General features: G+C 38.0%; 1 protein-coding gene across 5 annotated transcripts in view; it reads right to left on the bottom strand.

The window, feature by feature from the left end:
- Positions 1–27,787, bottom strand: part of wwox (WW domain containing oxidoreductase) — a 1,166,408-nt gene that overhangs the window by 1,117,908 nt on the left and 20,713 nt on the right. For all 5 annotated transcript variants that reach the window (XM_072279200.1, XM_072279197.1, XM_072279198.1 and 2 more), the window contains exons 2-4: positions 26,538–26,602; positions 18,153–18,210; positions 16,584–16,762 (exon numbers count right to left, since the gene is read on the bottom strand). In XM_072279200.1, coding sequence (XP_072135301.1) covers positions 16,584–16,762; positions 18,153–18,210; positions 26,538–26,602 — 302 coding nt within the window. The remainder of the gene's footprint in view (positions 1–16,583; positions 16,763–18,152; positions 18,211–26,537; positions 26,603–27,787) is intronic.

Genomic DNA, 27,787 nt, shown 5'->3' with positions numbered 1-27,787 from the left:
CTAACTTTGAATGTACAGCATATCTTGCCCAAACCTCACAGCTACACACTGAAATCCAGATATTAATAACATTACCACTCATTTTGAGATTATTTTCCATATGCATGCTGATAACTACATTTCTTAAAATCAACTTATTGCAAATGTGACCTTCCTTCAAAAGAAGAATTTGAAACAGTTCAAACTGAAGCCAACTGACTCTAAGTGTTCCTAATAAATTATGTACGATAATGCACATTCACTGTATTAACTAATTTGCTGTTCATTCTCATCAAGGAAATTCAAATAGGAAAAACCAGCAATCCTTTCACTAATTGAATAATCTTAAATTTACCCACATTGAATTTCCAGTTGCTTTGCCATTTTAGATCTTTGAGCTATGGGAAATCTAACCTTTATTTTCAAAGCACTTGCATTGGTGCAAGTAAAAAGAGAAGTTTATAGATCAAACAATCTTTTTAAAACTATCATAAACCTTCAAAGCAAACCTCCATTCCTTCTCTCAGATAAGTTAACCTTAAAAAAATAAGCAGCGTAGCAATATCACGCAAGAGCTAAATTGCTAAAAATAAATTTTAATTTTGGGATTCCAAACTATAACTCAGATTTAAGCTGAACAAAAACACAGAAGAAGAGTAACTAACTCAATTCCCTTGAAAGTTCTGGAAAATAATTGAAGCTTCTAATTTATATATATTAACTTGGATCTCGGCAAATTTCATTTCAACATCTCTATCACCACTTTTCCTTCACTCTCTGTCAGCTAGCTTGGGCTATCTATAATTGCGGTAATTGATCCTGTTCTGGATTCTTTTGTATTCCTATCCAGCCACATCCTGCCTTGGCCCTTGTGTTTTAAAACAGAAATACCGGTTGTTCTTGGAAAGGAAAATAAATCATAAGAGCCAACCAAAATGAATTCTGAATAGTGATGTGCAGGGACTTTATATGTCATTTTACCAAGCAATCTTGTAATCAAACACATTTTTCATAAGACTTCTACAAAAAAGCTACAATTTTTAAGAGAAGATTTATTTGCTTAGTAACTGATACTTTTGGTCCAAATATTTTGAAATAAGGGATATTCTACCACAATTTGGAACACATCAGGGCCAATTTATACAAATGCATTATGAAAATGATATGAAAACTTTCCTGTCTTAAATGCAGGCAACTAAGATGTGATCATAAATATTTCCCTCACCACAAGGTTTAATTTTACATTATCAATGTATTTGGCATGCTTCATTATAATGAATAACACAAAATTAAGCCGACAATAGAACCAATATCAGATGTGGCTTATCACCACAATTGAACATTATCAAATTCCTTTCACTGTAACTCATCATTACATTATAAAGACTGGCATCAGTGTACAGGTTATTGAGATTGGTCAGATTGATCATGATTAACAGGCCCCACCTGGAGAAATGCTCACTAAGTTTCCTATAAACATATTGCAAAGATCTAAACTATTAATTCTCTATTAACTTGCACAACTAAATTGTTTGCAGAGAACAGGAATTTGTTCTAAACTTCAGCTTATTTGAAGCAGGATTTTACGAGAGTGATGGATGGCAAAACTCTGCAAAATAGTTCACTTTTTTTTAGCCTTGGCAACTATTTAAATGTCAGGAGGTGCTATATCTGTCAGTGTCTTAAGGCAGCCTACACTGGTGTGTTTAAAGGCAACCAGAAATACAGTTCATCCCAATTTCTTTACAGGGCTGTAATATTCCCCAGAGAAGCAATATTAAATCTGTAGCCCTAATGGTGTTTGGATCAATATCCCACTTGGAATTACCTATATTTAATAGGATGTTATTTTTAAGACTGAGCTTTGATCTTGAAAACACATTCATTGTAACATTTAAGCACAATGCAATGACCCAGCAGGGTAGACAGGTTTGCAAAAGTATTCAAATCTTACTGTTTTAATGACTACACAGTTCAAAATGTGGCTTCCTTATTCTTAAAATGGAATACACAGTTCTAGGTGTTGCCCAGATTAACCATTAGTTAATTGGAACGCATTATTTTTTGACACAGTTTCATCGGATTCTTGCAGCATTAAGACAGATGCATCAGTCATTAATGAACATGTATTGAAGAGAACCGTGTTGGCATACTATCCTCTGGCAACAGTGTGACCTTACAAAGACACACAAGATAGTTAGCAATGTACTACAAGCAAACGTGAAACACAGTTAAATTGTAAACAGCAAAACAAAAGGACACAGGTTCAAAGCAGTAAGGATATATACAAGACTAAGATCAATAGATTCTCCTCCACACAGAACGATCAATAAATGGAAATGGACTACTGGGTAGGAAAACAAAGGTAGAAACTTTGAAATAATTTACAAGCAGGTGGTATAAAGAAGGTTGAAGAACAGAGACGCAAGTAAATTGCTGGATTAATGAAATAAATGGGTCAAATGGCCAGCAGCATCCTTAACTGTCCTGTGATACACAGCAAAACTATGCAAAGGCAACAATGTGGAATTTGCCTTTTACATGACACTGTACCAATATTGAAACTGAACACAAGTCTGCAGTCCAGGTTTAAATAGTGTTGAGCACAGTTTATTTGTCCAAATTAGTAATCTAGAGGCCTTTTCCACAATCACGAGACCTAAATCCAAATCCCAACATGGCAATTATAGAAACTAAGTTTTAAGTTTGAAGTTCCAAGTAAATTTATTATCTAAGTACATATATGTCACCACATATTACCTTAAGGCAGTCACAGTAGAACACAAACAACAATAAAACCAATGAAAAGCTACACACAAAGACTGACAAACAATCAAAGTGCAGTTACTAACTTGATAATTACATTAAAAGCCAAAGTTCATCGAGTTCAATGATGTCCTGCAGGGTAAGGAACTGAATGCCCCAATGTAGTCCTGTCATAATCTGATTTCAGCTTCTCCAATGTAACTGATTCTCCACAGCTCCCTAAAACGACCGTGTTCAAAGTACATTTATTATCCAAGTATGTATACTTTATACAAACTTGAAATTTGTCTCCTTACAGACAACCACAAAACAAAGAATCCCAAAAGAACCCATGAAAACAAAAGAAGACCTTCAAACATCCAATGTGCAGAGGTAAAAATAACAAATCATGCAAACAATAAAAGAAAGCAAATAACATTCAGAACTGAAGTTCACAAAAATGAATCCACAGTCAAATCAGAAGCCTGTTAGTTGCAGGCCACATACTCAGATCAGTGCAGAGACAAATAAGCCTCATGGAGCAGTGAGCTAAACCAACCTGACCTCGCCTCTGGCCCCTAATCTTTTCAATCTGGCCCGAAGCTTAAATCATCCAAACCTCAGACCTGGGCCCTGCCACTATGATATGCTCTAGAGCCCGAAACCCGCTACCCTGATTCGACCTGTACCCAACCGTTCCAATTCAGCTCAGCGCTTAAAACAATCAGACATCGGGTCTTTCTTCGCTCTCGGGCCTGTGCTCCACCTTAACTCTGCCACATCGACTTGCCTCTAACTTTCTCCAACAATGGCCATGCATTGGCTCATTCCCCACTCTCCAGCCCGGACCCCGCTGCCTCAATTTGGCTGCACTCATCCTAAACCTTCAAGACTTCAGTTCACACTGCCAAAATGCTAGGTTGTACAGGCAGTTCAAAAGCTCAACTCCGGCAGGAGAGCTATAGGCTATTGTTTGCAGTGATCATTTACCAGAGTGTGATTTATAAAGTATTCAGTTGTTTTCTTTGTTTCATTGGCCACCGGTAAGTAGTTGTTGAGCTTCATTAACACCATTAACCTGCAACTGTCAGCCACTCAGTTCAAGGGGTATTAGAAATGAATACCCTTTCAATAATGTCCAGGTCTGGAAAAATTAGGTAAGTCAGTTAAGACCAAGCAACAAGCATTTTTATTCTAGACTCAGATCAGCCTTTCAGACTTGAAATCGTCAAGTTTAGCATTAAATTGTCAGAAGTTATAGCTAGTATTTAACATGGTGCTCTATATTTTTATAGCATCTGGAAAGAAAAACAATTACTTTGTCCTACTCTCTCAGCAGTTTTGCTGAAAAACAGTAAATGGATAAAAAGGGTTGAAGAAAACAAAAATGTGTTTGAACTGAGTTGCCAAGCCTGGTAACAAGAGGAGACACAAAAGATGCTAAAACCTGGAGCTTCAGACAACTGGCTGGAGGAAATCAGCGGGTCAAGCAGCATTTATGGGAGGAAAGAAATGCCATTATGATGCAGGGCTTTGACCATAAATGTCCACAACTCATTTTTCCCCACAGATGCTCCGCAACCCAGTGAGTTTGTCCAGCAGGCTATGAGCAAGAGATGTGGGCAAAAGCAAAACGACAAATTTCTATAATATTCTGATTAAAGGTCAATGATCTGCCTCCCCCTTCATCGATGTTAAATGATCTGTGCAGTATTTTTAAACTTTTGTCATCATTTTAGAACCATGTAATTCAATTTCATGCCAACTAATTGCAAAGTGTGCTTGATCCTGATCAGTTGATTTGATGGCATATGAACCACACAGATTTTTTTGAGTAGAAATAGTTGAGGAGCAGGGGATGTAAATTGCAAGGGGACAAAGCAACAGAAAGATGTGGAAGCCATATAATTTCTTTCAATTTGCATATCCTTCCTCCACCAAACTTGTGAATTGTTGGAAAGGTACATAGATCTAATTAATGTAACATCACAACATTTTCCACTGCACGTGTCAGTTTCTAATCCTGTGGTAAAACCAGTAGAACTACTCATAACACCATTCTTCTTTTCACTTCTGGATTTAAATCCAAAATGGAGATGCTATGATAACACTTTTCCCAACAGCTTCTAAAATCTAAATGAAATGAGTCTTGAATAATCCAAGTCCATAAAAACAGAATAGTCTCCTTTGTTCTCAAATTGTCAAACCAAAGCAAGTGTCAATTACAGGATATCTGTCAGAATGGTCAATGAAATCTCGTCAGATAAAAAAGGATTCCTAAACCTTCACAGTAATTAACACTCATTCTGTTAACCAGGAGAAATGCTTCTCAAATTTCATGCCAAATAGTTTTTGAAAAATACCTAATACATTTTTACATTCATCACCACTTTAATCCTTTGAATGAACATTTTTTCCCAGATAATAGTTAAAATTAGAAACATGGAAAACTTACAGCACAATACAGGCCTTTCAGCCCACAAAGTTGTGTCGAAAATGTCCTTGCCTTAGGAATTACCTAGGGTTACCCATAGCCCTCTATTTTCCTAAGCTCCGTGTACCAATCCAGGAGTCTCTTAAGAGACCCTATCGTATCTGCCTCCACCACCATCACTGGCAGCCCATTCCACGCACTCACCACTCCCTGTGTAAAAAAAACCTACCCCTGATATTTCCTTTGTACCTACTTCCAAGCACCTTAAAACTGTGCCCTCTCATGCTACCCATTTCAGCCCTGGGAAAAAGCCTCTGACTATCCACACAATCAATGCCTCTCATCATCTTATACACCTCTATCAGGTCACCTCTCATCCTCCGTCCCTTGGTCAGAACAGAATTTCACATTACAAAACCAAGCTTGTGTTTATAGTAATGCTGTAGGGTTTTTTAAAAATAACTTCTGCTATCCAGTTTAAAGTTGCAAAGCTACAATGAACAGCTTAAAACTGCTAGAAAATTGGACTTCAAGTCAGAGCACATCAAACTATTTTCAGCTAGAACTGTATGACTACTGTAGCTGCTGACAACACCAAAGTCAGCCATCCAAGACTATAATATAGAAACAAGGGAATAAAAAAAGTTACACCAGAGGCACAGCAATGAACCTTAACAGCATCATAAATGAAACATATTTTATTTTACTGATTTGACTTACACAGTAACAACCATATAAGATTTCATATCAAAAATACATTTTTTTATTACTGGCACACTGGAAAGTGCAAATTTTATTAAAACAAATTCTTGAAAACTATGCTGCAGCTTAATGTGGTAAAACTATGCCAAATGTTTTCTTTTTGTAAAATACAAGATATGATTAACTTATTCACAGAAACAAAATTAACTCAAAAATATTAATTTGCACATCAAATCAGTGAATATATCATTAAGTCTTTTGTATCAGGTATAGCAACACCACTTACTAAATACAGTGTGGTTAGGGGACCCATACAAAAAAATAAATCAAATGTTACCAAACAGGTTTAATAGTCGCAAGAATCTGAATTTATATAGTGCTCACGCTTCTCAATTTTTTTTTTGTCAGAAAAGGTAAAGAGGACACAAAGCACAATGCAAAATAGGGAAACTGGAGAACCGAGAGCAACTGGAGTTTGGAAGCACTTTAAAGAGGAAATGAATCAAAAAGCATTTCACCTCCAAGCCATTTTGGCATGTCTGACCTAAGTCACTGCAGTAAATAGTGAGCAAGTCATCTGTACTTTTGACCCCAGGTAATATATAGCCTAGAAAAACTTGAGAAAGAAGAAGAAATTTGTTACCTCCCAAAAAAACTCATCTTTTTCTATAATGCTATATTAATCCTAGGTTTAGAATAAGATACAGGATTGTGAAATCAAATGAATGTAACACAGTGGGAGTGGGCCGAGTGGCCTAACTCTGCTCCTCTGACTTGTGGTCTAAAATCTACTTTCTAGTAATAGGGATCAATTTTAATTCCAAATAATTTTTTAGCAAAGAACAAGAGTGCCCTCCAATGGAAAGCAGCGTTCAATGCTGTCCAGAAAGAATAACTCAATTGCAAATGTAAGTTTGAAAATGTTTAAAGATATTTGTTCGCTTTCCAACTTGATCTGTTCAAAAGAGAAGTCAATCATCCATTCCTTCAGTGTAGCTTTCATCCTTCTGAATCTTCCAATATATTCTGGAGAGATATGGACAAATTAAGGACTTCCTAAAATACTTTCAAAAGGTTGATATTTTTATGGTTCCAAATGGACACAAATTTCCAGATCTTGATCGAATGAGAAAAATAAGAAAGAGAAATATGGAAAGCCAAGTAACACACATCAAAGTTGCTGGTGAACGTAGTAGGCCAGGCAGCATCTCTAGGAAGAGGTACAGTCAACGTTTCGGGCCGAGACCCTTCATCAGGACTAACTGAAGGAAGAGCTAGTAAGAGATTTGAAAGTGGGAGGGGGAGGGAGAGATCCAAAATGATAGGAGAAGACAGGAGGGAGAGGGATGGAGCCAAGTAAATTCCAGTTTCACTCGAGAAAGGTTGTTTTAGCTCCCAAACTTGGACAGGTAGAACACGGCTACCATCTTGCATCTTATCTATCAATGCTATGTCGCACTTGCTATTTTTAGTTGGTTTCATTAAATACCACAACTATAATATAGTCGGGAGTAGAAAAATTTCCCTACTATCCTACAGGAATTCAGCTCCATTCAAAATCCTGTGCAGGCCAACTTTCAGCAGGACACAAGCTGGAAGTGCTAAGTGTCAGGTATCAGAATCAGAATCAGGTTTAATATTACCGACATATGATATAAAATTTGTTAACTTAACAGCAACAGTACAATGAAATACATGAAAATATAGAAAAATAAGTAAATCAATCACAGTAAGAATATACTGTATATGTACATTAAGTAGTTAAATTAAAAATAATGCAAACACAGAACTAACATAAAAACAAAAAAAAGTGAGGTAGTGTTCATGGGTTCAAAGTCCATTAAGGAATCAGATGGCAGAGGGAAAGTAGCTGTTCCTGAATCGCTGAGTGTGTACCTTCAAGGCTCATGTGTCAACTTCCTGATAGTAACAATGAGAAGAGGGAATGCATGTCCAGGTTGATGGGGGTCCTTAATAATGGATGCCACCTTTCTGAGGCACTCCTCCTTGAAGATGTCTCAGATACTACTGAGGCTAGTATCCAAGATATAGCTAAATTGACAACTTCTTGTAGCTTCTTTCGATCCTTTGCAGTAGCCACACACCCCCATACCAGACAGTGAAGCAGCCTGTCAGAATGCTCTCCATGGTACATCTGTAGAAGTTTGAGTATGATTTGTATGGTATATTGACTATCATCTATAATAAGAACAAGTGCAAATCTTCCCGAACACCAAAAGGACCACATAAGCTCCCCATAATCAACATCTCTGAGGCTGTAAAAAAAGGCAGAATTTTTTAACAAAATCTGAATGGCTCATCTTCTGCATCCTCAATGATTCATTACTAACCAGATACTCCATCTGAGACTATGATGTAACAACCATCAAAAGGGTGAAGTTTCAACAAGACAAGGCTTTACACCATCTTCAAGGAAATATTCTGTAGATTACTCTTGCTACAGGACAACACCCTTTCCTTCAAATCCACCCAATTGCGGCACAGTATTTTAACTGAAATACCTCCTGGAATATATCATCTTTCATTGCGAGAGGGATTGAATCTAAGAGCAAGGAGGTTATGCTACAACTGTACAGGGTACTGGTGAGCCCACACCTGGAGTACTGCGTGCAGTTCTAGTCTCCTTTCTTGAAGAAGGATATACTGGCTTTGGAGGCAGTGCAGAGGAGGTTTACCAGGTTGATTGCAGAGATAAGGGGGTTAGACTATGAAGAGAGATTGAGTTGCCTGGGACTGTACTCGCTGGAATTTAGAAGAATGAGAGGGGATTTTATAGAAACATACAAAATTATGAAAGGGGTAGATAAGGTAGAGGCAGGAAAGTTGTTTCCACTGGTAGGTGATACGAGAACTAGGGCACATAACTTCAAGATTCAGGGGAGTATATTTAGGACAGAGATGAGGAGGAACTACTTTTCCCAGAGTGTGGTAAATTTGTGGAATTCTCTGCCCAATGAAGCAGTGGAGGCTACTTCAGTAAATATATTTAAGACAAGGCTGGATAGATTTTTGCACAGTGGGGGAATAAGGGTTATGGGGAAAAGGCAGGTAGGTAGAAATGAGTCCATAGCCAGATCAGCCATGATCTTATTGAATGGTGGAGCACATTCGACGGGCTTGTTGGCCTACTCCTGCTCCTATTTCTTATGTTCTTATCTGCTATCAGGAATCAGGGCTTCCAGTCAAGATGGCACCAGCAAACAACAATTCCTCAGGTGACATCTCCTTTACAGCAAATCTCATCAATTATAGCACTTTCTCTGCATCTTCTGCTTGTTCTTTTTGTATTGATTGGGTTTCATAAGCTATTACAGTCTGTGACATGCAGTTCAGAATTCAAATGATCTAGCGCTCTGCTATCCCTGGAGAGGACTGGGAACATGAGCTGCCTCATAGAGAAGACCAGAGATGGGGTGCGAGCTACGGTCGACTCCGTTTCCAAACATCAAGGAAGACTGAAGTATCAAGGCAAATACAGGGGAGGTCAGTGGTCACTCTCCACAGAGTGTATGGGTTCAGTGGTGGTCGGTAGCCAGGTCAGCACAACATTAACACCCCTGGCATGGCAGTCACTGTTCATGGGAGGCATGAAATTGTGCAGCCACTCTTCTCAATGCTGACAGGAGGATGCTTTCGAAATTCCGAGATTTGTGTGTTTAGCTTATTGGTCTCCTTCAGCCTTCTGTGTTTTCTTTCTTGTTGCCGACTGGCAGGTGGATGACATGTTACTTTTTGCGCGAGGAAGGGTTTGGGTATTTGGGGTCTGGTGTTCTTGTTGGTATTTTTCTGTGTGGATGATCATTAGTTCTTGTCTGTGACAGCGGGGTTGGGGTTTGATGTTATTGTCACTGTTCTTTTTTGTGAGGGTGGGAGTTGGGGGTTTGATGTTATTGTCACTGTTTTTATGCAAGGGAGGGATTAGGGGTGGTTTTAGGTTTGATATTCCAGCTGTCATCTTCCATATGGGCTATCTGTTAGTTTTTTGCGCGAGGAAGGAGGTGGGGGGGTTGGGTGTTTTGTTTCTTTTTCTTTTTTTGCGGGGGGGGGGGGTTGATGTCTTTTCCTTCAACAACACCCATGTTTTTTTCTGTATTTCATGGCTATCTAGAGAAGACGAATATCAGAGTTGCACTGTACATGCATACTTTGATAATAAACCTTTGAAAGGAATTATGATTGCAAGAAAATTACATGTCTCTCCATCCTTCCCCGGATACAAAATACCAAAATACACATCTCAGGGAACAACTGCTTTCTACTCCATTATATTCACTTCCAAGAAGTCCCCCACTGCTCCACTCTTTGGTAGGGAAGAGGGAATGGGGAGAGAAATATATTTAAAATTGTGAACTGGTAAAAAGCCAGCATAAAACTGATAAATCAATCCTGGACTACACCTTAACAATTGACTTCTAGTAGAGTTTAATGATGTAGACTTTTTACCCAGTATTTGTCAACAATCCCACCCCACCGCCCCAAAATCTCATTTTTATCTCTCAAAATACCTCAAACTATATAGCTATTCACAGGATCATTTCAGAATCTCAACCAAATATGTATTTAACTCTCTTCTGAAATAACAATCAAAATCAGGAGGTAAAAGTCACTGTCTTAGTCAATCTATCAGAACTATTTGGACATTGAGACACTGCTATTATGAATCAAACTGCAATTAACTGCAGCACAGTAATCAATGGCTTTCTACTTTGTAGAAAGCAACACACAAGATTCATCTACTTGAAGATATGTGAAAGTGCTAAATAGTAGACTTCATGGATAAGATCTTATACAGAAAGGGAAGTATTTTATCCATTTAAAAAAATGGATGTACTTTCGGGAAACTAGTTGCTGGAAGCTGAAGTATCCTTGACCCTTTTCATTCAAAAAATGCACAGCAGGGAAAGCCAGGTCTCCCACAAAAGGAGCACTCTCATTCAAAAGCAGTTCACACTACAACAGCATCCATGTAGCATCATACCCTACACTCCCCTGTATATAGCAAGAAACTCCATTCTCATGTCTTCAAGAGGAGAAAGTCACTGTGTTAATCAGTCAAGCAAAACAATTTGAACATTAAGACACTAGTATTATAAATCAAACTGCAAATAACTGCAGCACAGTAATCAACGGCTTTCTCATCCTGCCTCTAGCAAACTGGACACACTTACGAATGTGCTTTCTGAATTATGCTAAGTGCACTAATAAACATATACCACTAAAGCTACTTTGCTGAAGTTCTAATGACTTTTGAATGAGTTGTGCAGCCCATTCCCAATCTGGGTATTCACACTTTTGGCTGAAAAGTTAATATTTTTATTCTGTTATTAATGCTCATTTCAGAGATGAACACCTCAGAGTCCATGGTTTATGGATGACAGAAATAATTACCAATATTTCAGCTTTCAATCTCAGATTTTGCATCACATCGCTATCTGTGATATACATTTAAAGAGCTGTAAAATGACTGATTCATCATAAATTCACAGCCAGTAAAAAACGAAAAGGTAAAGACTTAAGCTTTAAACATTAAAATCTTTAAAATGATATGAAATGCTGAATTCAACTGTACTTACTAATTCAATAAACTTCAAACACCAAAAATCATTAAGCGCCACCCAGATTACCAGGGGTCCGCAGCGACATGTCAGGCAAACCAAGTAAGAATGACAGATTATTTTTCTCCAAATGAAACAACAATCTGATAGGTTCATGGTCATATTTACAGATACCTGAGCAGTAGGTCAAAAATTAACCCGACACTGGAATAAATTCTAATATAACAGTGGTTTAAACTTTAAAAATAAGAAACAGAATAAAAATAGCTAAGTTCAGAATCTAAGATCATTTTAGGCCTGTTTAACAAGATGTGTGAGTATGCCATCTGAAAAGTACCAGCAAAACTTTTCCAACAGCTAAATTGAATTATGAAATAATAGAACTAAATGTGGATAATAACCTTTAGAGTGAAAAACAGAACAAGGATTGCCTCAGCTGTGTACACCTGTAATTTTTTGTATGTGGGAAGTATTTTTATATGAGTTGTTTGGGCTCAAACCAAACAAACTAGCTCAAGTCCGAATTTATACCCAATGTTTTTAAAATGAGCTATATAATGTGCTTCTATTCATTTAGTGAACACAAAGACAACTCTATTTTTATTATTCCAATTCAACTCCAACAAACTAATTTAGCCTCTTCACACAGCTCTTAACACAATTCATCACTGGCAGGTTAACACCTGCAAAACCGAGTCAAGTTGAAAGTTGGCAGGGGTACTTAACTGCATATCCAGATTCAAAACCTCAATTTCTGTGAGGTGGTGGGTATTTTCTCAACACTTCAAAAAAATTGACTATAGACTCTTTAATGACTGTGATTCTCTTGCCAACTGTGTCAATTATAGCATAATAATTCTTTCAAACTGTTGAATACTGGCAACAAATTGGAATTTCTAGGTACTTCATCCACCATCAGACCTGCTCTGACACACCTACATAATTAATTCATCACACATGTTCACATGGTAGCCATTAATGAATAAACCACAGACAAAGGAGATGTGATTAGATTCTGCTAATTGCAAATCATCCCACAAGTGAACGACATCAGAAGATGAAGAGTAAATGAAATACATCTGACTTGACCAGTAATCAGTAAGGGAGTTAGGGACCAGGTAAGGGTTTAGGGACAGGGATGTGGGGAGGTAGGGGATAGATGAGTGCTGAGGGACAGGGATGTGGAAGAGATAGAGGTCAGCCAGGGTCTGAGCCTGTGCTCTGCATTCGAAGTCCAGTAATGTGAATAGGTGATTAAAGTCATCTGGAATCTAAGCTTTTGCTCTGCACTTGAAGGCCCGCAATGTTGACATGGGACAAAAGACATCTGTGAACTTCAGGCTGTCCCAGGTCGGTAGGTCCTGGGATTGGATGTTCATGCAAGAAGAAGGCATGAGGCTTATGTGAGGAGGCAGATGGACTGGACAGTTAGCGAGCCCAGAGTTCAGGGTCCCATCATCAATTTGTTTGGAAGGATTGATACCAATGATCGAAATGTGATCAGAAGTCTGGAAATCGAAGCTCCAGGAGACCGGAGGCCTAAAGACCTGTCCTGGAGTTGGAGAACTACCTGCTTGTGTGGGTGGGTTGGAGGAAGGAAAGGAGCTTGTTTTTGCTGCTTGTTGTGTTCTGTGTGGTTCAACCAAGCATTATGGCCATGATATGTTGGTTCTGGAATGTGCGTCGACACTTGGGAACTGCCCCCAGTACATCCATTTAACACAAGTGGCACGTTTCACTGTATGTTTCCATGTACACGTGATAAGTAAATCTGAGTCTGAATCTAATCTTTGATGGCACTGAGAAAAATGCTGGTCTAAATGATGCTTCTCTACAACCCCTCAGAAACTGTCAGATGATAGCAAAACATTGATCAACATGTTCCTGAATTCTGCATCTGTTGAAGAACACGAGAAAAAGGAGCAGGAACAGGCCATCCAGCTGTACCATTCATCAAAATCATCGCTAATCCTGTACTTGGTCTGTATTCTTCGATTCTCTTAATATCCAGAAATTAATCAATTTCTGTTCTGAATAAACTCAATAACCGAGCCTCGAGTGGAGAATTCTAAAGATTCAGCACTCTCTGAATGTAGGAATTCATTGTCATCTCAGTCCTAAATGGTCTAACCCTTCACTCTCAACTTTTCCAGCAGGGGAACACACTTCCCACATCCAGCATTTAAGCTCCATTAAGAGTTAGTTTAGGTTTCAATGAAACTTTCTCTCTTACTTCTACACTCCAGAATATATGCCTATTCTGATCAGTCTATCTGCATACGCTACCATTATCTGTCATTCCTAGAACCGTGCCATCATGCTACTCTCCTTAAGGCAAGCACATCCTTGGGTAAAGATACTGAAACTGTGTATAAAATGCTAGAGCCTTTCTAGGCTCTATACAACCAGAGTGAGGCTTCCACATTCCTGTAGTCAAACACTATACGTTGCAGTGTGAAAACACAAAAAAACAATCTAGTCTGACCAGACCGAACCAGTATAGTCAATTCTGCTACTGGTGTCAGCACCAAATCCAAGGTTGAAGCTTGGTCATCCTTACTCATCCTTCTTATTTGGCCTATCAATGATACTACAATGTACCAAGTACAACCCAAATCACCCAAATGGAGAAACTTAATGAAAGGTCATTTGGAATTCTTGATTTAATTAATATGAATGTTTGTTAAATGTGTTTTTAATAAATTGAATTATTTTAAATAATTCACTCTGTTGATTATTTAATTATTTGTTTACTCTTGGTGGTGGTTGTCCATCGTGTCTGATGATGACAGGAAAACTGCATAGGAAGTTTTTAAAGTGGAAAAACCGTTGCACTGGGGCAGTTCCACTCTCTAGACCCTGCAAGTCCAGATACAGTGGTACAAACAAGCATCACAAACTGAGGTTTTCCTTGGTTTGTCTCTAATCTTCAGAGGTATATAACATTTTAAGGGGCAGAGACAGAGTAAATGCAAACAAGTTTTTTCAAATGAGAGGGGGAAATTTGAGGGGGAACTACTTCATTCAGAGGGTGTGAGAGTGTGGAATGAGCTGCCAGCAGAAGCGGATGATGTGGGTTCGATTGATACGTTTAAGAGAAGTTTGGATAAGTACGTGGATGAGACAGATATAGATGGCAATGGTCCAGGTGTGGGTCAAATGGGACTAGGCAATCATACAGAGTAAATACACCAAAGGGCTTGTTTCTATATGCTGTAATGCTCTATGACTCTAAATGGTTGAGAAGTTGGGGAAAAGACTAAGGTATGGAACAAGTTGTATTTAAAGCTGTCAAGTAGTGACCAGGTGCTTTTTTTAAAAAACAATTAGTTATAGAAAACATTTGAATACTTAATTCAGTCTTTTAAAGGCTTAAGAAGCCAAGTCTCCTGGAGTAAAATTTTTAATGGCTGTTGCAAGCCTGGAGAAAATACTGTCCTTTGGCTTTTAACAAAAATACAGTGACGACTCTGCGCATTTTTCTTTAAGCCAACAACAACAAACTATCATCACTGGGACATCTATGGTAAAACATATTTGGAGAAGGATCGGATTGAATGAATGAATGCTCATGCCTGTGACCTCATTTATTCAACATATGCACTTTGCTAACTCATGGATTTTCAAGGTCATCTTTATCTGAAAAAAACTGCAGCACCAGACATTTACATTTAAATACATTTTGCTCACATTTTATCACATTATCTCCTGAAGACAGAGCTTCAAGGCTGGGTAGAATTTCAGATTAATTGTAAATGTACTTCCTGTACTTCACCAAAATGCCGGATCTACATTCAATTGTCTCATGCCTGCAGTTCAGAGTTAAATTGCGCCCTAAAGTCACAGGCACACTTTTAAGCAAGAGTCATATAACATTCAGCAATGACATATTCACTGAGCAAGTATGTCGCTGGCCCTGAGGAAACTGAATTGTCCCAACTAAAATGAGTTAACTCAGCATACATTGCCTATCAAAGCACCTACAAGTATGTCTTGAAGTTGCATGTACAGATACTATATGATATTAGGCCAAAGCTATATTTTAGTGAATTTACAGGTAAGGTACACTAAACTGAAAATAGGCATTACAGGTATTAAACTTAAAAGCTTGAATCACAAAATCCTATGTACATTATTCCCAATGTGGTGGAACATGGGATTCTAAGTTCTAAGTAAAATTTATTACCAGAGTACATACATGTCACCACATACAACCCTGAGATTCTTTTTCTGCAGGCATACTTGGCAAATCTATAGAACAGTAACTGAACAGGATTTGTAAACCGTAAACATCAGAAACTGTAAACAGTACAAATTAATAGTAATAAACACCAAGCATGAAATAACAAGATAAAAGAGTCCTTAAATGAGTGTAGTTATCCCCTTTGAAAACCAATTGCTAAGGCAGCCACAATGTCAACTCATTGGCAGAGACTTATTTGATAACAGATAAGAATGCTTCTTTCACTAGAAACAGGCTGCAGGAAGGCACAGCTAGTGGAGCTGCCACCTCACCACACCAAGCCTGATTTCTGATGCTGACCTTGTGGAATTTGCATGTTCTTCCCATGACCTAAACCCAGGTACTTCAGTTTCCTCTTCCAACCACAAAGAGATTTACTTGGCCTCTGCAAAGGTAGCCAATTGTGCAGGTGAGTGGTATAACTTAGGGACAGTGAATGAACAAAAAAATGGGGAGAATAAAATGCCATGAGCGTAAGAATTAGTATCAGGGTGTTTCTGATGTTCAGGATCGACTCAATGGGCTGGAAGCCCCACTTGGATTGCAAATAATGCCATGGGACTCTCGATAGCTTTTGGAAAGAACTTCTTTCAAATATAAGACTGCCTTTCGAATATCGTAGCGGAATTTCCTTTTAGCTCAATAAAGGTGTTTGCAACCAAATTGATATGTGTTCATAAAGGATGCATAACATTAAAAAACTACATTAAATTATTTGGAATTTAGAAGCCATGCCTAAGGGCCAAGACCCGTTGCTTACAGACACCAAGATCGGAAAGTGTATAAACTAGCATTAAGAAAAGTCAAGTGAGGTTTAAAAACTTTTCAATTGTGGGAGTCAATATGCTCCATAATTTCTAACTATAAAAACAAATTTCTATCAATCAAAATCTTATGCGCTTACCAATCCCTGAATTAGCTCCTGTGACAATGACAACTTTGCCACTTAGGTCTCGGCCTTGTAGAATTTCCATGGCAGCACTGTTACCATCATATCGTTGACGAATGTTTGGCTTCTCCGATGTTTCCTCAACTGTAAATGCTAACCGTGGATCCAGATATGTGGTTCTTTTGTTTATGTGACTATATGAAAATATTTTATAAGCAGTTTCAGTCACTAACTTCAAGGAAAATCCAAACATAAAACGATGAAATGGACAAAGTTGTTATTCATTTTCTCACCAGTAACTTTAATTGGATACATATAATTATAAAATTTTGATTACAAGTTACAATTAAATGAAGACCATAAGAGTAATACACAACTCTAAATAAATCTACTTCTTGGTGTGAGAACTAACAGTGCCTTTTAAATTTATAAAGCTGGTTCTCTACACCAATGACCATTTCAGTCATAGTGTACACTGAGTAAAAATCAAATCCAATAATCAAGTTCAGCATCAGAAAAGTCAAAGTTTTCTGATTAAGATTCATCAGAATGGAATTTAGAAGACAGTCAAGTTTCTTTGAACAAAATAAAACAAAGGTAGATTATTTGCCAAGAATCAGACCAGTGAACAGTAAACTACAGAGAGAGTAAATTTCACCTAGTCAATTGAAAATACAACTCAGTTTCTTTTAGGCCCAATGAGACATAAATATAAAATTACTTTATCGGAATAGGATACTCCATTATCATAATGGAACAACCATAACAATTTACTTAATTATTCTGCCAAATATATCAATTCCATTAAAAGTTCCCATTAGTCTGACTTAGTTTTCTTTAGACTTCTACTAATTTCCTAACCCATCACCTCAATTTGCAGAAACCGAGCATTTCCAGCATCGTTTGATTTATTTCATAAATTACTTTTTCCTCAAGATTTTGATATCAGTCCAGGTCAAAACCACTTTTCACATTAATTTTTAAAATAACTCATATCTAAAAGAGTAATTCCTTATTCTAGATACTCCAACTAGAGGAACAATTCTCTTCACATGTACCATGTCAAAACCTTTCAGTAGCAGAGCAGCTCGCACTGCCACTTTATAATTTTAAGGACACCGATTCAAGATGGACTTTGAATGAATTTGCAGTTTCTCCTCATGACTGTGGTGTGAGTTTCTTCTGCATGCTCTGGTTTTCTCACACATCCCAAAAGCATGCTAGTAGAATGATTGGAGACTGTCAATTACTCCTTGGTATTGGTAAGTGGCAAAAGAATTAAGCAGGGGTTAATTATTTAAGCAGAGGTTTTTTGATGGGCAGCTGAATGAAAAATGGGAGCATGGGGTTGATAGCACTACTCTGCTCATGGACAACATGGACTCAAAGTGACAAAGTGCCTCCTTGTGTCATAATAAATAACTCTTGTAATTTTTAGCAAGCATAAACCTCGTCTGTCCAATTTTTGCTCAAAAGAGGACCCACACACTTCAATAATTACCCCAATAAATTTTTTAAACTGCTTCCAATTCATTGACATCCTTTCTTAGACAACTTAATCATTTCAGTCCTCTAAATACTTACTCAACAAAATACACTTGCCCATTTTCATCTGTTTCTTGTTCCCAACCATAAGGCAAATCTGCAACAGAAAAAGGGTATATATTTTGTATCACTGGATGGTACACTTAAAAATAAACATCTATACTGCATCAACATACCGTAATATACATCCAGCATATACAAAATAGTCCATATTTGTTCTGCAACGAGCTAACGTGTGATCCTTATGCTTAAATACCACCTTGAATGCACACTTCTAACAAGTGCAGAGACTCTGGAGCTAAGTGTGTAAAATTTAAAAGCGATGTTGCATTTTGTTGTACCCACAATAGGAAAGCCTCTGAATCAAAATAAGAGAACTTTAAAACAAAACATCCCAGTACAGTTTTTCAGATCTAAGGAGTGCCAAGGAGAACAATCTTTATTTATGAAAACTAAAAATATGACAATTAAGCTGCTGACAATTCCCCATGGTTATTTTCAACAGTAACATGGGATTTAAATATGAAATGTGATATTCAGTTAGTGAACCAAGGCACAGTTACTATGTCCTCTCTTTTGAAGACTATTCCTAAAGGAATGCTTTTGCAGAAGGGGGATTTCACTAGACAGAAAGCAGAAGTTCACTAGAGAATAACTCAGCGAACTTTTTCTCTGGATTGTCAGATATTGCAAATTCTGGTTTCTTGGGAAGTGACAAGATTACTACAGTCAGAAAAAGTACCAACAACTATCATCATCTTTCAAATTTGCTGTGTCAAAAATTTAACAAATTGTTCAATAGAGCTGCATGTAAAAAATAGATTAAAAATCCATGATATAGTTCATGTATTATAAAATCCTCTGGGATTGGTACAAGGATTCCTGCTCACTTTCTGATTTAGCCATATACTGATTAGAACAAAGTCAAAGTATAGAACAAATAGCTTTTTTCCCACAGGTCTTGCACAGATAACCACCACACCTGTGGACTTATCACGATTTCAATGAAGAAAAGTTAAAACAAAAATGCATGTCTTTTGTCAAACTGATTGTAATTTACTGACTATTAGCTTGCCCAAGCCACTTCAGATCAAAGAAGCCTTTACAAATTCTCAATAATCTAATCAATTATTATGCCTCACTTGAACATTTTTTTCATTGTATCAGAGTTTGTATGTAAATAAGAGTACTCATGGTTATTTATTGATAAATCAACTCTGCTGTACAGCAAGCTTACACAAATCATTAAATGCAAACATCAAGAAGTTGCTGTCCAGAACGTGGCATTTCTCAATAAATCTGTGGAAATACACACCTTAACATTAAACAATCAAATGTTTGTCCTCACCCAGTCGAATACACAGAACAGCATTACATATTCAAGTGATTCTACAAATGCTGGAAATCTAGAGCAACACATACAAAATGACGGAGGAACTCAGCAAGTCAGGCAGCATCTATGAAGGGGAATAAACATTCGATGTTTCACGTGGAGACCCTTCATCAGGGCTGGAAATGAAGGGGGCAGAGGCAGAATCAAAATATCTGCTTTTCAGAAATAAACTAAAAGTTAGGGCATTCCCATTCAAATCTCAGTAGTCTTTTAACAATGCTGCAAGTCTTAATTACCAAGATACAACCTCTGGACACTGAAAGTAAACTTTTTTTTAAAAGGAGTCATGTTCCTTCGTATTTTACATATGAACACTTTTTTAAAATGACTATTATTTTGAAACTCTGTTCTCTCTCTATCGAATCTCAAATATTATCACGTTACTATATATGATCCCCTCAGGGCTGTGTACTAAGTCCCCTCCTTTACTCCCTGTCACTCATGACTGTGTCACCACCCACAACTCTAATCTGCTAATTGAATTTGCCAACAAAACTATATTGAAAGGCCTCATCTCAAACAATAACGAGGTGGCCTACAGGGAAGAAATCATTTCTCCGACACAGTGGTGTCAAGAAAATAACCTCTCCCTCAATGGCACAAAAACAATGGAGCTGGTTGTGGACTACAGGAGGAATGGAGACAGGCTAACCCCTATTGACATCAATGGATCTGGGGTTGAGAAGGGTAAACAGCTTTATGTTCCACGGCATCCACGTCACCAAGGGCCTCACTTGATCCGTACACCAGCTGTGTGGTGAAAAAGGCACAACAGTGCCTCTTTCACCTCCGACAGTTGAGGAAGTTTGGCATAGGACCCCAAATCCTAACAGCTTTCCACAGGGGCACAATTGAAAGCATCCTGACTGGCTGCATCACTGCCTGGTATGGGAATTGTACCTCCCTTAATCGCAGGACTCTGCAGAGAGTGATGTGGACAGCCCAGCGCATTTGTATTTGTAAACTTCCCACTTTTCAGGACATTTACAAAAACAAGTGTGTATAAAGGGCCTGTAGGATCATTGGGGACCTGAGTCACCCCAACCACAAACTGTTCCAGCTGCTACCGTCCAGGAAACGGTACTGCAGCATAAAAGCCAGGACCAACAGGCTCCGGGACGATTTCTTCCGACAGGTCATCAGACTGAGTAATTCACGCTGATTTGAGTGTATTCTATATCACACTGACTGTTCTATTTATTATAAATCATTATAAATTACTATGATTGCACATTGCACATTTAGACAGAGTCCTAACATAAAGATTTTTACTCCTCATGTATGTGAAGGATGTAAGAAATAAAGTCAATTCAATTCTATCATTCAGAATCAAGTTTATTATCACTGACGTACTGTACGTCACAAAGTTTGTTGTTTTGCAGTAGCAATACAGTGCAATACATCAATACAAGATCTGATCCTGTGCAATGAGAAAGGTAAAATTAGCGATCTTTGTAGTTAAAGATGCTCTTGGTAAAACTGATCACAGTATGATTGAGATTCTCATACAAATGGAGGGTGCAATAGTTTGATCTAAAACCAGTATATTATGCCTAAACAGGGGAAACTACAATGGGATGAGGGAGGTATTGGATAAGGAACTGGGAACACAGGTTATATGGTGGGACAGTTGAGGAACAGTGGAAGACTTTCAAAGCGATTTTTCACAGTGCTCAACAAAAGTATATGCCAGTTAAAAGCAAGGACCGTAAGGGTAGGGAAAGTCAGCCATGGATAACTAAGGAAATAAAGGAAGGTATCAAACTAAAAGCTCATGTGTACAAAGTCACCAAGAGTAGTGGGAAACTGGGAGACTGGGAAAACTTTAAAAAGCAATGAAGAACCACTAAGCAAGCAATAAAGAAAGGGAAGACAGATAAAGCAAAATGAGTAGAGGTTACAGAGAGTCTGCAGGGAGAGATTAAGTGAGTGGACAAGGGTCTGGCAGATGGAGTACAATGTTGGTAAGTGCGAAGTCATCCACTTTGGAAGACAAAATGGAAGATCAGATCATTACTTACATGGTAAAAGATTGCAGCATGCTGCTGAGCAGAAGGACTTGGGAGTGCTTGTGCAAGAATCACAAAAGGTTAGTTCGCAGGTGCAGCAGGCTATCAAGAAGGCAAATATTGGCCTTCATTGCTAGAGGGATTGAATTTAAGAATAGGGAGGTTATGCTGCAACTGTATAGGGTACTGGTGAGTCCACATCTGGAGTAGAGTTCTGATCTCCTTACATAAGGATGGATATACTAGCTTCGGAGGCGACGTAAAGGAGGTTCACTAGCTTGATTCCAGAGATGAGGGGGTTAGACCATGAGGAGAGATTGAGTCACCTGGTACTGTACTAGCTGGAATTCAGAAGTATGAGAAGAGATCTTATAGAAACATATAAAATAATGGAAGGAATAGGCAGGGAAGTTGTTTCCACTGGTAGGCGAGACTAGAATGTGGGGACATAGCCTCAAGATTCGGAGGAGTAAATTTAGGACAGAAATGGGGAGGAATTGCTTTACCCAGAAAGTGGTGAATCTGTGGAATTCTCTGCCCAATGAAGCAGTAGAGGCTACCTCAGTAAATATATTTAAGACAAGGTTGGATAGATTTTTACATATTAGGGGAATTAAGGATTATGGGGGTAAGGCAGGTAGGCGGAGATGAGTCATGGTTAGATCAGCCATGATCTTATTGAATGGCAGAGCAGGCTTGACGGATAGTCTACTCCTACTCCTATTTCTTATGTTCTTATGTTCTAAAGAACAAAAAACACTAAGTTAAAATAAGAAACATTAAAAGTAAGTAGTGTAAAAAGAGCAAAATAGTGAGGCATTATTTGGCACTGTTTGAAAAAATGAAATTAATTGCCATATTGCTACATGTTTTAACGTCTTGTGGTGGGCACAGAGGTTTGCCTAACTGGAAACTGAAGTATCAAATCCATGGATGTGGACACCTGAACAAAAAAAAAATCACAGCAAAATATTGCACAAGATAATCTCATGTTTTATAATGAATGGTCATCTTGTCTGTACAATACATCACAAAGGAAATGCTGGCATTTTTCATATCCCTATTGGTTCATAAGTGTTACACACACGGCCAAGTGCACACATTTCATTATTAATGACCAAGATTTCTGTATCAGGACCACTTTTCAAAAACTGTGGTGCTGAGATTAATAAATGCTTCTTAACACCACCTCAATTCAGTTCATCTAAGTGATCTTATATATCAAAACAGAACTCAACACCTTTGGGTCTTGATAGTTCAGTTTCTTACCACATGGGCCTGTTCTTTGTTGTATATTTCGATGTTCTGTGGAACTCAATTATCTCTTTGGGGAACTCAGGACAGTATGCAATTTGTAAAAGACCCAATGAATGACTGAAGAGAAGATTTGGAATAAAATTCGATGAAGCATTTAATATCAGGAGTAGCAAAGTAATGTTGTGGTTAGCATAACGCTTTACAGTACAGGTGACCTAGGTTCGATTTCCATCTCTGTCTGTAAGGAGCTTGTATGTTCTCCCTGTGACCACATGGTTTTCCTCCGGGTGCTCTGGTTTCCTCCCACAGCCCAAAGATGTACCAGTTGGTAGGTTAATTGTAAAAATTGTTCCATGATTCAGCTAAGATTAAATTGGGGGATTGCTGGGCTGCAAAGCCCCGAGGGACAGAGGGACAGGTCGATCAGTAGCAAGTTATCAATTCATAGTTAAATCGTTGGCCTAACGTGAGACTTACAGGCCTGGTATTCTGGCTCTTTTTATAACATTAAACTCTTTGGACTGCAGCCAACGTCCCCAGAAATTTGTTTCTTCAGTGCGTGTACTGTACATATCATGATACTTACTTCAAGTATTTGCACAGGCAATAAAGATGAGAGTACAGCAATCATTACCTGGTAGACCCAATGTCAAACCATTGAGATTTCCAAGTGGTAGGTAATGGATTATTGGTGCTTTTTTCTTCACAGATTCTGCTCAGGTTTAGAACATCCAACTTACATATAATTGTATATACAAACAAGTTTTGGGAGACCACTAAACTGTACTTGTCGGCTGTTGCAGGGCTGCAATCATCTTCTTCCTTGTGGGAACTTGGTTCAGGGCATTATCATTGCATCTTGCAGAGAAATCTGAGTTAAATTGCAGAGTTAAATGCTCTGGCACATTTCACCAGTTTTGGCATCATTACACTGGCTGCCTGTGTCCTTTAGGTACTTTAAAATACTCTTAATTGGCTCAGAATAATCTAGCTCCTCAGTATACATTGGACTATCTCCTTACACCCTTAATTGTAATCTTAGATCCGTGAATACTGGTTTGCTTAGTGTTCCTAGAGCCAAGCATATAAGAGCTAGTGATGAGGCACTTTGCTCTTATGCACCAAAAATCTGGAATACTGAGATATGCCAGGCTAATACTGAAAAATGTTTCAGAACACTTCTAAAAACTTACTTTTTTAAAATCTGGCCAATTTACAGGATTACTCAATAATGTTGATTATCTTTATATAATTTGGTAGATTGAACATTATTTTATTCTTTACATTTGTCTTTACTTTCGATTTTTAATTGTACCTCATATGAATTGAAAAGTCCCCACTACCAATGTGCTAAAAATCGCCCCAGATGAAACAAGTCATGACAGCTTCTCTCCACAAAACGTTCTCACTCCAGATGTGTAAATTAGGATGTTCTCCTTTCCAGTGAAATTCACCACACCATCACATAAGCATGCGCATGATAATATAAGCCTACCTACAAAGGTGAGTAGAATTTCAGGAAGTTAATGTATTGAATGTGCCGGAATACATCAGAAATCAACCTGTGTATAGATGGCCAACCAATAAATTTAAGTTATAGGAAAACACTATAGAAGCTGTAATTTCTCTTCTTCTCACAAAAAGCATCCAATCCTGATGCCTCACCACTTAGAGCAGCAACTGCTCTGCCTACAGCTCAGTCCATCATGAAAACTAACCTTCCTGCCATGGACTTCAATGTTTCCCGCTGCCTCGGAAAAGCAGCCAACATAATCAAAGACCCCTCCCACCCAGAACATTCTCTCTTTAATAAGATACAAAATCTTGAAATTACACACCACCAGGCTCAAGAACAGCCTCTATCCTGCTGTTATAATACCCCTTGAATGACCCTCTGATAACTAAAAATGAACACTTGATTTCCCAACCTACGATTTTTCACCTAGAGTATGGTCTAAATTTTGAATGCACTATCTGAAGAGGTGGTGGAGCAAGATACTCTCAACATTTCAGACGTATCTAGATGAGCACCAAAATATAGAGGGCTACTGGTAAATGAGTTCAGCATAGATGAGAATTTTACAACCGTCAAATCCTATGAGTGAATGTAACAATTTCAGATAAACACAGTGGGTTTGACTGTACCTCTATTTCAATTTACCAATTGTCAGTTTTTAAAGTATTTGATATAACAATAACCACAGTTGCTCCCTATCACAGATATTCCTTCTGATGTCTTCATCCTTCCTCTCCATGTGTCTTCTGTCGGTTTTGATTAAATGTCCTTCATCTAAAATGTAACCTTTGTCTCTTTCTGTTGCCTGATTTACAGAGTACTTCTAGCATTTTCTGCTTCAGTTTTAGAAGCATCAGCATCTGAACATTTTTGCTTCAAGCTGCAATTTCACTGTTGTTATGAGAGGAGAAACAATAGAGCTAAATGGCATTTTTAATCAAATGGTTAGTTTTTTTTTAAATTTTGAGTACCAAGGTGTATAGGTAAGTGTATGGTGTATGGATATGAAAATTGGAACGGCAGGGAAATGGTTAACAATTAGGAATTTGTGGGCCTGTTATGTTGTTGGGCAGATTGACCCTTGATACTAGTTAAGGGGAGAACAATATGTGACTCTGGTCTACAGGATAACATGCCTGAGAGCAGGCTAAAAGTGCTGATTTGTGTAAAAGTAATTAATCACCTTGTCTCTAAAGAATTTTTTTTACATTGTTTGGTTGTAAAATTAATAGGATACATTGTCCCTGAGGGGGCAAAGGTCGGTTATTACAGGTCACCCGACCGTGGTACTTGCAGGTGTGGAGGATGTATGTTGGCTTAATACGTGGCCAGGACTTGGATTGGCCCAAGTTAGGGTCGTGTAAGCGTCGGATTGGATGTTTGGCCCCTCCCAGCTGGACTGGGAGGTGGCAATAAGGCTATAAAGGTGGGAAAGTTCTTTCTTGGGCAGACCACTCGCCTGTGTCCCACCTTTGGGCCAAGCAGCTGAACCGGCACCAAGGACCGCCACCCTAGCCAGTCCATGGTCGATCCCCTGCCTCAGGGACTACGCAGACGTTGCTAAGTATACCCAACGGTGTAGACTACTAGGGGTTGCTTAGGTTAGCCCTACCTATTAGTGGTGTAGGTAGTGTACAATATAAAGCATTTCTCGCAACTCTCTATTTTCTTCGCTGTATTAACAATAAAGTGAGTCTCGGAGGAACTACCAAGTCTGGGTCCATTTCTTCAAGCGAAACCAAATAGTTGCAGCATGCTCCTGTCACAGTTCTTCTTATTGGGTATCAGTTTTGTGGAACACAAGGGCTGTGTTTGTTTTGGAAGAAAAGACCAATTGGCAAGGAAGAGACGTGTTTTTCTTAACCATTTAACATTTTTCATAATTACACTGGCAATTTTTATTTTGAGAGTATTTTTTCCCCATACAAACTAAGTGCAAATTTGAATTTACTCAGTAAGTCACTTGATGGAAAAGTATCATTTTAATTTTCCAATTTAAAGTCTTGGGCAACATTAATGAAAATCAGATTTTTCAACCAGACTTACAATGTTACAAACAATGAGTGACATTTTCAAAATTGATGCAAATTAAGTTGTTTACATCTGTTGAATTTCTAAACTTAGTCATATTTATTTGTGCATGTGATTTCACTCACTGAGATGATTTTCATTAACCTAGACAAACCAAGATAATCATAATGAGACTAATGATGAAAAATATCTGTTAAATTGTGCTTTAAAATACACACCTCCTGCCACACGTTTCTTCTTTCCTGTTTTTGGGTGGTCCCATTGGGTCTTCAGCTCAACGTGACTGTCAAATTAATAGAAAATGAAGATTAAACCATATGTCACCAATCAAAATTTGCACTTAAGTGCATTGCTTAAAACTACAAAAAAGTCACAAAAATGTGCATACATCAGTTGAATATAATCAAAGCCAACAGTAAAATTATATGGCTGAGCAAAAAGTTTCCACAAAATACCTTAGAAAGACATAAAAATAGGAATCGTTAGAAATACTGAACACTTCATATATCCTCTGTTGTGAAAGAAACACTTTTAATCTTTTTGGTTCATAAACATTTGATAGAAATATTGAAAGCTATGGCTGAATTTTGCAAAGCAATACTACAGAAAGTATCAATGGTTGCTGTCAATACTTCCAAGGATTGATTGTGAACATGAGCAAGAGTGCAAGTGAGTGTGTATAAGTAAAAATAAACAATTTGCTATGGACCAACAGGAATACTTTGAGTGAAGTAAGGAACTGGAAAGATGAACAAATAACTCAGTACTGATAGTAAGAATTCACCAGAAATAATATGTTTCAGGTCCAAACTGCAAGGATGTTTTCCCCTCATCCTTTATAAAGGGAAATAAGTGCACGAGATTGGAATAAGAATTAACTAAATTAAAATGACTTCTAAATGGCCTTTACTTAAAAAAAAGTTCCAATTGTTTTTTTTTAATATCACAAATGGTTTGCTGAGATTTTACGGTGTTTAAGTACATATTTCTTAATCTGTTTGATGTTTAAAACGTTATTAAATCTTTTTTTCCCTTTTTCAAGCTTTTAAAAGTATGCTTTTCTATGACAAGAAACTTGCAGATCAAAATCATTGGAAGTTTCAAGTATGAAGACATAATTTAGTAGCCTGGCATTTTTTTTCTTTCATTTTCTGGCCACATCTGTACGATAGCTTGTTTCTGCCATTCGGACTCTTAATCCCTGATGAACTTCCCAGGGATTGTCACAGCTTGCATCAGGAGGATCACAAAAATAGATACAGTTGCAGTTTTCTTCCAAAGCCACTGGCAAGTAGGTCAAAATGTTGAACAGTGTGAAGAAAGGTATTAGAGTGGGTGGGGGGGCAGACTGGGGAGAGGAGGTACAGAAAATAAAAATGAAGGGGAAGTCTGCAAAGGAGTGGAATGCAGGACAAAATAGATGGACTAGAGAATTAATGGTGCCAAAAAGGGTCTTATAGCAGCAGAT

This window comes from Mobula birostris, chromosome 15, assembly GCF_030028105.1.
Source record: "Mobula birostris isolate sMobBir1 chromosome 15, sMobBir1.hap1, whole genome shotgun sequence".
Lineage (NCBI taxonomy): Eukaryota > Metazoa > Chordata > Chondrichthyes > Myliobatiformes > Myliobatidae > Mobula > Mobula birostris.
This window is presented reverse-complemented; position numbering and strand designations above follow the sequence as displayed.